This window comes from Grampus griseus (assembly GCF_964374135.1).
Source record: "Grampus griseus genome assembly, chromosome: 8".
Taxonomy (NCBI): Eukaryota; Metazoa; Chordata; class Mammalia; order Artiodactyla; family Delphinidae; genus Grampus; species Grampus griseus.
The window spans coordinates 9995310-10007205 of record NC_139002.1 but is presented as its reverse complement, the minus strand read 5'-3'; the positions used below and the strand labels follow the sequence as shown (position 1 = coordinate 10007205).

Below are 11896 nucleotides of genomic sequence, written 5' to 3'. Positions count from 1 at the left end.
GGAATTAAAGTACAGATTATGGAGTAATCTGTTATGGAGTACAGATTTTCCTTCTGAGAGACAAAAGGGAGGAGTCAAATTACCATGTTGAAAAGGGAGGAGTCAAATTACAAATTACCATGGAGTAATCTGTTATGGAGTACAGATTTTCCTTCTGAGAGACAAAAGGGAGGAGTCAAATTACCATGTTGAAAAGAGAGGAGTCAAATTACAAATTACCATGGAGTAATCTGTTATGGAGTACAGATTTTCCTTCTGAGAGACAAAAGGGAGGAGTCAAATTACCATGTTGAAAAGGGAGGAGTCAAATTACAAATTACCATGGAGTAATCTGTTATGGAGTACAGATTTTCCTTCTGAGAGACAAAAGGGAGGAGTTCAAATTACCATGTTGAAAGTCAATTACCATGTTGTCCAGTAGGACAAGGTTTTGCCATATATTATTGTTTGTGTTTTGAAAGCAGCAAATAAATCTTCCTTTGCAAAGGTGAACCCGTGTTTTGCAGTTAGACAGAGAATCCTGACATTACATGTGACAATTTATTCTGTAGCCAAAAATACTATTGGTTAATTTTTAATCACAATCACAATCCACAGATATGTAGACAAGTTGATAACAATTTCAATTACATTTCTGACAAAATATCAGTTGACCAATACCATACACAGAGGCGTTTGTTATTGGTGTGTATTGTGAAAGGTGAGCAGAATAGTGTAGCTGATACATTCTCAAGCATTCTCAAGAATAAAGAACCTTAGTTCAACAAAGTATTCAATTGCTATATATATATGCATACTGAAAATCTAGAATAAGAGTGATTAATAAAAGAACTCTGATAAATTCTGGAAATATTTACAAGTTTAGCATACCCACAATTTTTGTCATTCCTTCTCTGTTTTATGAAATTGTAAGTAATAAATCATTGAAACAGGAAAGGGTGCTGTGTAATGAAACCAAGAAAGAAAAAAATTGGTTAGACAGCATACCCCTCCATGGCTTACCTTGGATGGGAAAGACACAAGAAAAGAAGTAAGTAGTGTTATCCTTAGATGGGAAAGGTTATTGGCCCATTGTCTCCAACTTGTATAGGGTTACTAAGGGCTGAGAATGACCCTCTAGTCCAAGAATAGGCCCATGGGGTTACATCATGTGGCAAGAAAAGAAAATAAAAGAAATTAGAGAAGAAATCCTGCCAAGAAGAATTTAGAAAGACAAATGAAGAAAAAAAAAGAATAGTAGGAAGAAAATAAAGTGGAGCAGGAAGAGAAGGAAAAGACAAAAATGGAGGTATAAATGGTTCAGCTCAGTTTGTAATTCTCTTCATGGTTTTCTTCAGAGCAATTTTGACATCCTTGTTCCTGAGGCTATAAATGAGAGTGTTCAGCATGGGTACTACATTGGCGTAAAACACTGAGAAAAATTTCCCCTGACCCACAGACCCAGCAAATGATGGCTTGACATGAATGAGCAGCCCAAGTCTATGGAATAGACCAGCTGTTATTATGTGGAGCCATGGTGCTGAAGGCTTTGGACCAACCTTTATCTGATGGTATGTGAAGGATGTTGAAAAGAATCAAGGTATAAGAAACAGATATTGAAGCTAGATACCATGACAACTGTACCCACAACAACAGAAACCACAAGTTCATTGGCAAAGGTGCTGCTGCAGGAGAGCTGGAGGAGGTGGAAGATGTCACACAGGTAATGGTTGATGATGTTGGAATCACAGAAGATCAGCCTGATCATACACCCTGTGTGGACCACAACACCAGCAAACCCCGTCACATATGAACCAGACATAAGCAGAGAACAGACTTGAGGGGACATGGTGACTGTGTACAGCAGTGGCTTACAGATGGACACATAGTGATCACAGGCCATGGCTGTCTACACATAGCACTCAGAGTTGACAAAAAATCAGAAAAAAAATAGCTAAGACATGCATCCTGTAAAGGAGATGATGTTCTTCTCTGAAATAAATCTCTTTAGCATTTTGGGGTAAAGACACATGAGTAACAGAGATCAATAAAGGACAGATTAAAGCCGAAAAAATACATGGGGGTGAGAAGGTGTGAATTTAGACAAATTAGATTCATCAAGCACAAACTGCCTACCACAGTGACCATGTAGTTCACCAGAAACAGGAAAAACAAGAGTAGTTGGAGTTCAGGTTGGTCTGTGAATCCCATAAGGATAAACTCAGTCACAGAGTAGGCATTTTCTATAGCCATTAATTGCCCAATTGTGATCTGCAGGAACAGGGGTAGAAACTGACATTAACAATGGACTTTTCCTCTTTGTTTTCCAAGGGAGAGCTGGATCTGCTCATTTATAATCTCACTTTTATAAAGACATACATTAAGACATCCAAAAAGCAATGATTGATGATTCCTCATTTTCTCCTTTCTACCCTTACTACTGTTGTTTTTCTCTGTTCAGAAATCATGCTAGTAGACTCCCAGTGTCTCTGCATGTCATTTTCTCCCTTCTCCCCCGTGTCCGTTAAGGATCAGGGCTGAAAAGAGCAATTAAACAGGTAGTGTTCCCCACAACCATTGATTTATGTAGTTTGGGGTCTGAAAAGAAAAGGGGGTTGATTCAACCCTCACCTTTTTTCTGAATGCTTCACTGCCATTGAACCTTAAGGCCCCTTCTGCCTTACAGTCCTGAGAGGGTCAAAGTTTCTGACAATGAAGGAGGCAGTATCCACCAGCACGGTCCTCAGTCTTTGACTTGCTAAAAGAGGTGTGCTGGGGAACAAGCCATAATTTCTATTTGAGAATTTACCCAGAAGGTCCTCTTCACTTGCAAGGAGGAAAGCAACCTTATATGAGCTCCAAAACAATCAGTTGATTCAAATGAGATTCTCTTCCATGCCCTATAGTTCTGGGAAAATTGATTGGAAGCACAGAAAATTATTCTCTCCCTCGTGATTTCCTTTCAAGTTAAGTGAGCCCACTGAGGGTAGAAATTACTGAGTTTGTGTTTCCATCCTGTAACATAGATCCTTGGAGACACAATGTTCTACTCAGTTTATAATTTCACAATGAGAATTCTTAACCCCCAATGCAGAAAAATTGGTGCCCCTTTTGTACTTTCTTCATCATCTCCTGGTGTCTATGCACAGTTCTAAAAAAGGAACATATGGGGCATGATCACTTGCCTTTACTAGCACTTTCCTAGAGCCTCTGGGATTGCATTAGTGAAATAGTGTATCATAGCTTTAGCACTGTCCATGCTTATGGATTTCACCTCTGTAAAGACGTGTTGTAGCAAAATGGTTAAAAGAATGGACCCCTTAAGTCAGACTTAGTTTAAATCTGGCTGTTAAACTTCTTAATTGTAAGACCATAGATAATCATATAACCTCTCTGATCCTTGCATATTTTTATATACTTATCCCTATGTATATAAAATGAGGCTAGCAAAAGAGCTATCTCATAGGGCTGTTTTGTGGATTAAATTAGTTAAATCACCCAAAGTTTATTAGGAACATGCCTGACATATAATAGGAACCTGAGAAGTGTTCCCATTGCTATTAATCCATATTCATTATAGCAGGATTTCTCAAATTAGCGCTAATGGTATTTTGAAGTGGATAATTCTTTGTTGTGTTCTGTGTATTATAGGATAGATCACATGGTAGGGCACAAAACAAGTCTCAACAAATTTTAAAGGACAGAACTTATATCAAGCATTTTTCCAACCACATGGTATAAAACTAAAAATCAATTACATAAAGAAAAATGGGAAAACCACAAACACATGGAGACTAAACAACGTGCTACTAAAAAAGCAATTGGTCAATGAAGAAATCAAAGAGTAAATCAGAAAATACTTTGAAACAAATGAAAATGGAAACAACACAATCCAAAATCTATGGGATGCAGCAAAAGCAGTTCTAAGAGGGAAGTTTATAGTGATACAAGTCTTCCTCAAGAAAGAAAAATCTCAAGTAAACAACCTAATCTACCACCTAAAAGAATTAGAATAAGAAGTAAGAAAGCCCAAAGTCCAGGAGAAGGAAGGAAATAATAAAGTTCAGAGAGGAAATAAATAAAATAGAAATAGAAAAAACAACAGAAAAGATCAAGGAAACAGAGCTATTTTTTTTGAAAGATTAAAAAAAAAAAAAAGATAAACCACCAGCCAAGCTCACCAGGAAGAAAATATAGAAAACCCAAATAAACAAAATAAGAAAAGAAAGAAGAGAAAGAACAACTGATACCACAGAGATACAAAATATCATAAGAGAATGTTGCAAACAGTTATATGCCAACAAATTGGACAACCTAAAAGTAATGGACAAATTTCTAGAAACATACAACCTTCCAAGATAGAATCAAGAAGAAACAGGCAATTTGAACTGACCACTAGTAGTGAAATTGAATTTGCAATTAAATGTCTCCCGGGGTGGGGGGTGGGGGGGAAGCCCAAGACTGAACAGCTTTACAGGGGAATTCTACCAAAAATATGAAGAAGAAATAATACCTATCTTTCTCAAACTGTTCCAAAAAATGAAGAGGACAGAACATTATCAAACTCATTCTACAGGGCCACCATTACCCTGATACCAAAATCAAGCAAAGACACTACAAAAAAGGGAAGGTAGAGGCCAATATCTCTGACAAATATAGATGCAAAAATCCTTAAAAAAATATTAGCAAACCAAATCCAACAATATATAAAAAGGATCATACACCATGATCAAGTTGGATTTAGTCTACAGTCACAAGGATGGTTCAGCATTCACAAATCAATCAATGTGATAAACTACATTAAGAAAAGGAAGAATATGGGCTTCCCTGGTGGCGCAGTGGTTGGGGGTCTGCCTGCCGATGCAGGGGATATGGGTTCGTGACCTGGTCTGGGAGGATCCCACATGCCGCGGAGTGGCTGGGCCTGTGGGCCATGGCCACTGGGCCTGCGCGTCCAGAGCCTGTGCTTCACGACGGGAGAGGCCACAGCGGTGAGAGGCCTGCATACCGCAAAAAAAAAAAAAAAAAAGGGAAGAATAAAAGTCACACAATCATCTCAATAGACAGAAAAAACATTTGACAAAATTCAACATCCAGTCATGATAAAAAACACTTAGCAAAGTGGGTATTGAGGGAACATATCTCAACATAATAAAGGCCATTTATGATGAATCCACATGTAACATCATAATGGTGAAAAGCTGAAAGCCTTTCCTCTAAATTCAGGAACCATACAAGGATACCAGTTTTGCAACTTCTATTTAACACAGAATTGGAAGTCCTAGCCACAGCAATCACACAAGAAAAAGAAATGAGGTATCCTAATTTGAAGGGAAGAAGTAAAATTGCCACTATTTGCAGATGACATGATACATTATATAGAAAATGCTGAAGTCTCCACCCCAAAGCTATTAGAATAAATGAATTCAGCAATGTTGCGGGATACAAGACTAACATACAGAAGTCTGTTGAGTTTCCATACACAATAAACTATCAGAAAAAGAAAGTAAAAAATAAAGCCCATTTAAAATAGTTTGAAAAAGAATAAAATACATAGGAAGAAACTAAACCAAAGAGGTGAAAGATGTGTAATCTGGAAAATATAAAACACTGATAAAGGAAACTGAATATGATACAAAGAAATGAAATGATATCCTGTGCTCTTGGATTCAAACAATTAATGTTGTTAAAATGGGCATACCACACAAAGCAATCTAAAGATTTAATGCAATCCCTAAAAAAATACCTATGATATTTTTCACAGAACTAGAAAAATTAATCCTAAAATTCACATACAACCAAATAAGGCCCCAAACTGCCAAAACAATCTTGAGAAAAGAAGAACAAAGCCGGATGTATTACCCTACCAGCCTTCAGACTATACTACAAAGCTAGAGTAATCAAAACAGAGTGGTGCCTGCACAAAAACAGACACACAGATCAATAAAACAGAATAGAGATCCCAGAAAAAAACCCACACATTTATTGTCAATCTACAACAAAGAAGTGAAGAATATACAGTGAAGAAATGACATTCTTTTCAACAAGTGATGCTGGGAAAACTGGACAGCTACTTGTAAAACAATGGGATGAACATTTCCTGACCATATACAAAAATAAACTGAAACTGGATTAAAGACCTAAATGTAACACATGAAACCATAAAAATCCTAGAAGAAAACATAAGCAGAACACTCTTTGACATAAACTGTAGGAATATTTTTTTACATCTGTCACCTAAGGTAAATGAAATAAAAGCAAACATAAACAAACGGGACCTAATTAAACTTAAAAGCTTTTGCATAGCAAAGGAAACCATCAACAAAACGAAAAGACAACATACTGAATGGGAGAAAATATTTATAAATAATATGACGGATAATGGATTAATAGCCAACATATGTAAACAGATCATACAACTCAATATCAAAAAAACACAAACAACACAAGTTAAAAATGGGTAGAAGTCCTGAACAGACAGTTTTCAAAAGGAGGCATATAGATGGCCAACAGACACATGAAAAGATGCTCAACATCGCTAACTGTCAGGAAAGCGCAAATCAAAACAACAAAATATCGCCTCACGCCTGTCAGAATGGCTATTATCAAAACTCTACAAATAACAAATGTTGGAGAAGATGTGGAGAAAAGAAAACACTTGTACACTGTTTGTGGGAGTGTAAATTGGTGTAGCCACCATGGAAAACAGTATGGAGGTTCCTCAAAAAAATTAAAAAATAGATCTACCATATGATCCAGCATTTCCACTGTTGGAGGTATATCTGGGAAAAAAACAAAAACACTAATTTAAAAAGATACATATGCCCCAATGTTCATAGAAGCACTATTTACAATTGCCAAGATATGGAAGCAACCCAAAGGCCCATCAATAGACGAATGGATAAAGATATGATAGACAGATAAAGATGGAATATTACTCAGCCATAAAAATATTGAAATTCTGCCATTTGCAGCAACACGAATGGACCTAGTGAAATAAGTCAGACAGAGAAAGACAAATGCTGTATTATATCACTTACATATGGAATCTAAAAAAATAATACAAATGAATGTATATGCAAAACAAAAACATGCTCACAGATATAGAAAACAAACTACTAGTTACCAAAGGGCAGAGGGAAGGAGGGAGGGGCAGATTACATGTATGGGACTAAGGCTTAAAAACTACTATGTATAAAATAAATAATCAGCAAGGATATATTGTACAGTGCAGTGAAATATAGCCATTATTTTGTAATAACTTTAAATGGAGTATAATCTATAAAAATATTGAATCACTATGTTGTGCAAATGAAACTAATATGATAGTATAAATCAACTATACTTCGTTAAAAAGGAAACATAAATCTTAAGTGTATGGCTCAATGAATTTTACCTATATATCTATGCCCATATAAAATATAATTCAAGATACACATTTCCTAGAAAGGTTCCCTTGTTCCCCTTCTCAGTCAATACCCATCCCCTCCCCAGAGGTAACCACTATTCTTCTTGCCCTCCAAATACATCTGACATTCTAAATATACAAACAGGAAAGCGCTGGAGAAATAGGGAAATTAGAGAAAACAGCATCTACTTTAAATCTGTTTATTATCTTATTGGGGAGACAAGGTGTTATGGTCAAGTGTTGGAATCCTAACACCCCCAAAGGTGATGATATTGGGAGATGGAGCCTTTAGGAGGTACTTAAGTCATGAAGATGGAACCCTCATAATTGGGATTAGTACCTTATGAAAGACATCTCACAGAAATCACTAGCCCCTTCCACCTTGTGAGCATATAATGAGAAGGGAGCGAACCAGAAAAGTGCCCTCACCCATTTATGCTGATACCCTGATCTTGGACTTCCAACCTCCAGAACTGTGAGAAATAAATTTCTGTTGTTTATGTCATTGAGTCTGTGGTATTTTGTTACAGCAGCCTGAATGGACTGAGGTACAGGTTTAAATAAGCGCAAAAAATGTTGGAAAAAATATAGTTTATTATCATTAATATACACCTTTTTTCATCATAAATCTCATTAGATAAGTAAAACAATGTCTAACATATTTCTCCTAACTTAATGTGCAGTATTTTCCTTTAAAGTGATAAATAACAAACTATGCAGTAAGAGCTATATGCTCTTTTTAAAAATATTTGCTGTCATTGTAGATAATAACGAATGCAAGTTTTATAATAAACCAGTCAGCCCCCTTGCTAGGATCCTAAGGTACATACCCTAAGGTACATATTATTCCTTTAATGGTACTTTATTAACACCATCTTTGGCAATAAAAGGTGGAGCTACATATATTCTCTTCAATATTAAATGAACTGGGCTGATAGAGGCTCTCAGAAACAGGTGGTAAATTGTATAGATTTTGCCATTCTCAAAGGGAACAAGAAAGGGCAAAATATAAAAAGAGAGTTGATAAGAAATATAGAACAAAAGGGAAAGATCAGAGAATCTGATGATACTTCAAGTTATATACTAGTTTGTATTAAGACATTTTATTGAATCCCATTCCCTATACCAGCAATAGTATCGACAAGAATGAGAATATTTCTACAGTATTTGGCACTTCTGTGTTTAGATGAGTAAGATATAATTTTAACTTTCTGTGATTTATGATTCACCATATTTGTCCAGATTAGGAATAGCTCAGAAGATGGAAGTATGAAAAAATTATTTTTAAAAAGGTCAGCATATTTATTCCTTTTATAAACATGTTATTCAGTAAACTGATATGAGGTGCAGGAGATACAGAGGCCAAATATGAGACAAGATCAGCAGTGAGGGAAGTGATAAGACAAGTCCATACCACATATAAAAAAATCTGTAGGAGCAACATGGTGATAAATACAGTCTTGAAAGACACCAGTAAAAATAAATAAAAAGTTGAATTTCTTTACAATATCGCTGATTCAAATTAGAACATGGTTCTCCTCTGGATTCTTAAACAGGGATTTCCTCAGTGTAACTTTGATATCCTTGTTTCTCAAAATGTAAATCAAAAGATTGACCATGGGCACCACATTAGTATAGAAAACAGAATAAATTTTTTTCAGGTCCATAGATCCAGGAGAAGAATATTTAAGGTACATGAATGCTGCTGAACCAAAAAAAGAGAGAGCAATGATGTGGGAGTTACACGTGCTGAAGGCTTTCGATCTTCCCTGAGCAGATTTGATATGAAGAATGCTAGTAAGGATGAAGATGTAAGAAACTAGGATGGTGAAACTGGGTACTGTGATATTAATACCCACAACAATGAGAACTACCACCTCACTGACATAAGTGCTGGTGCAAGAGACTTGGAGGAGTGGGAGGATGTCACACAAGTAATGGTTGATATTAACATTGCAGAAGGTTCGTCTAAGCATGCACCCTGTGTGGGCAGAGGCTCCAGTAAACCCCATCACATACGCAGCCAAAGATAGCACCAAACAGACCTTATGGAACATGGTGACCTTATACAGCAATGGAGTACAGATGGCCACATAGCTATCATAGGCCATTGAGGTCAACATATAGCATTCAGAGATGACAAAAAAGAGAAAGAAAAACAGCTGAGTCATGCGCCCAACATAGGAGATGATATTCTTCTTGAATACAAAGTTCATCAGCATCTGGGGGGTGAAAACAGAGGAGTAACAGAGATCAATGAAGGATAAGTTGAAGACTAAATAGTACACAGGGGTGTGGAGGTGAGAATTTAGACCAATAAGAATGATCGAGCCCAGGTTGCCCACCATGGTGACAATGTAGATCATTAGAAACAGGTAAAAGAGGGGCTGCTGGAGCTCTGGATGGTCTGTTAATCCAGCAAGTATAAATTCAGGCACTAAGGAGTCATTTCTAGCCAGCATTCTCAACTTTGGAAATCTGTGAGAATAGAAGAAAACTCCATCAATAGGGAACCCAGCTCTGTCCTTACAGACTCTCTTTTATATGAGCTTTACGAGAAAGAGACTCAGACTGGCAGAAATCACGTCTTCCTTTGCTTCACAGGGTCTGTAAGTACTGCAACACATACCCCTCTATGTTTAAATCACTGTCTTTTGTTGCATGAGCTGCATGGGACAAACAACAGCTTTATCTTTACTAGAAGACAGAGGGATGGGGTAGCTGAGGAACAAGGCTACCTGTTGATGGGCTTTGGTGGTGGGGTGTATCCCCATCTCTCCATCCTATTCATCTGACCAGTCACTTTTTAGTTCCTACTCATGTTTCCATCACTCTACGAGTTATCTCAGTTCCCCTGTGATGACCTTCAAGAAAGAGAGAATTCCCACAGGGCAGAGACCATAACCATATTCTGCTTCCTAGAAGGGAGTTGCTAAGAGTCTCTCGGATTTTCAGGTACTTTACTACAAGATTCCATGAAGTCAACAATTGATAACAGGTATGGAGGAGAGCCTTGGTGGCCTAAACTTTATACTTAAACATATACTGCATTGTTTCCACATATTCTCCTCCTCTATTCCATCCTAGCTGAACATAGAATGAATAAAGGAAGGTGGATATGCTTTCCCAGGTTTTGTAGGATGGCATGAAAGTGAAATAAATTAATTTGGGCGCTGATTAAATTATCTGTTGTTAGTGAATATATATCAAGCTGTATACTTATTATGACATGTAAACTTGTACAGTACATATATTTTGACAAAAAAAAATTTTCCCCACACACACTGTATTTTATTTTTACAAGAGATAAACTGACACCAAGTATTGTAAATGGATGCAAACAATGATTGCAATTACCAAACATGAAACACACTCATACTATGTCATAATATTGACATTCAGTCCAGTGATCCTCCACTGTAACAGCTCCTTTACTTTGCAGTGAAAATTGATTTGTATATTTTTTGCCTCTGAGTCCTTGTGGGATTTTTTTTTATTCAAACAGAAAGTCACAAAAATTGTAATCATCCTCAGCAGTTCACTCAGTCCCATGTAATTTTTTTTATCTCGATCTTTTGTTAGCACTTTTATGAATTCATCAGTTTTCCATTAGAGTTCTGAAAATGCTTATTCATTCAGTTCAGCAGTATAGTCAGTTACCAAAAACCTGTACTTGTCAGAGTCTTTTCCATGAATTCCTTGAAGATGAAACCCTTTTATAGGAACATTTTTGCGAAAGCATCAGAGTACACCCAGAACTGTCTGTAAATGACAGGAGACTTAAAAATGACCACGGTTAAAGATTTGATGAAAGTTCATAATAATGCAATTGACAAGGAAATTTAGTTATTTCTGAGATATACATTTTAAAGTAATAACTAGAATTATGACTTATAACATTATACCAGAACATATAAGATTTTTAGAAATTTCATGTAAGGTCTGAAACATTTATACTAACATATTTCCATACAAATAACTCTGGCAACCATAGACACTACAGAATTAAACATAGCCAAAATCCTAGCCAGGATACCAAAAATTCTCACCCTAATAGCCATTAACTAAGTGGTTAGTACCTGAGACAGCACATTATCTTTCAACAAAATATTACAAGACAAAGAAACAGTCTTAAGAGGTAATGCAAGCCACAGAACCAGACTCAGATAAGAATGAGATGTAGAAGTTATTGAACAGGAAATTAAAATGTCTATAATGAACATGTTAAGGACTGTAAGGGAAAAATAGACAATGTGTAAGAATCAATGGGTAAACAGAGAGATGGAAACTCTAACAAAAACTATCAAAAGAAAATGCTAGAAATAAAAGGCACAGTAACATAAATGAAGCATTCCTTCTATGTGCTCATCAAAACCCAACACAGTTTAGAAAAAGAACCAGTGGCTTGAAGATCAGTCAATTGAAACTTCCCAAAATCAAATCCAAAGAGAAAAAGAGTGAAAAACAGAACATTCAAAAACTCTGAAACAACTTCAAAAGTGAAAAAAT

The 11896-nt window shown here is 36.4% G+C and overlaps 1 protein-coding gene and 1 pseudogene across 2 annotated transcripts; both read right to left on the bottom strand.

The window, feature by feature from the left end:
- Positions 1-1304: 1304 nt before the first annotated feature.
- LOC309826705 (olfactory receptor 8C8-like) lies at positions 1305-2232 on the bottom strand (annotated as a pseudogene). Its single transcript has one exon. The product of its transcript is annotated as an olfactory receptor 8C8-like (transcript).
- A 6677-nt stretch (positions 2233-8909) lies between these two features.
- LOC309826703 (olfactory receptor 8B3-like) lies at positions 8910-9849 on the bottom strand (the record flags this gene model as incomplete). The annotated part of the gene is given in 2 exon segments (XM_082660998.1): positions 8910-8933; positions 8935-9849. Coding segments are annotated over 2 exon segments (939 nt in total).
- Between the last annotated feature and the right edge of the window lie 2047 nt (positions 9850-11896).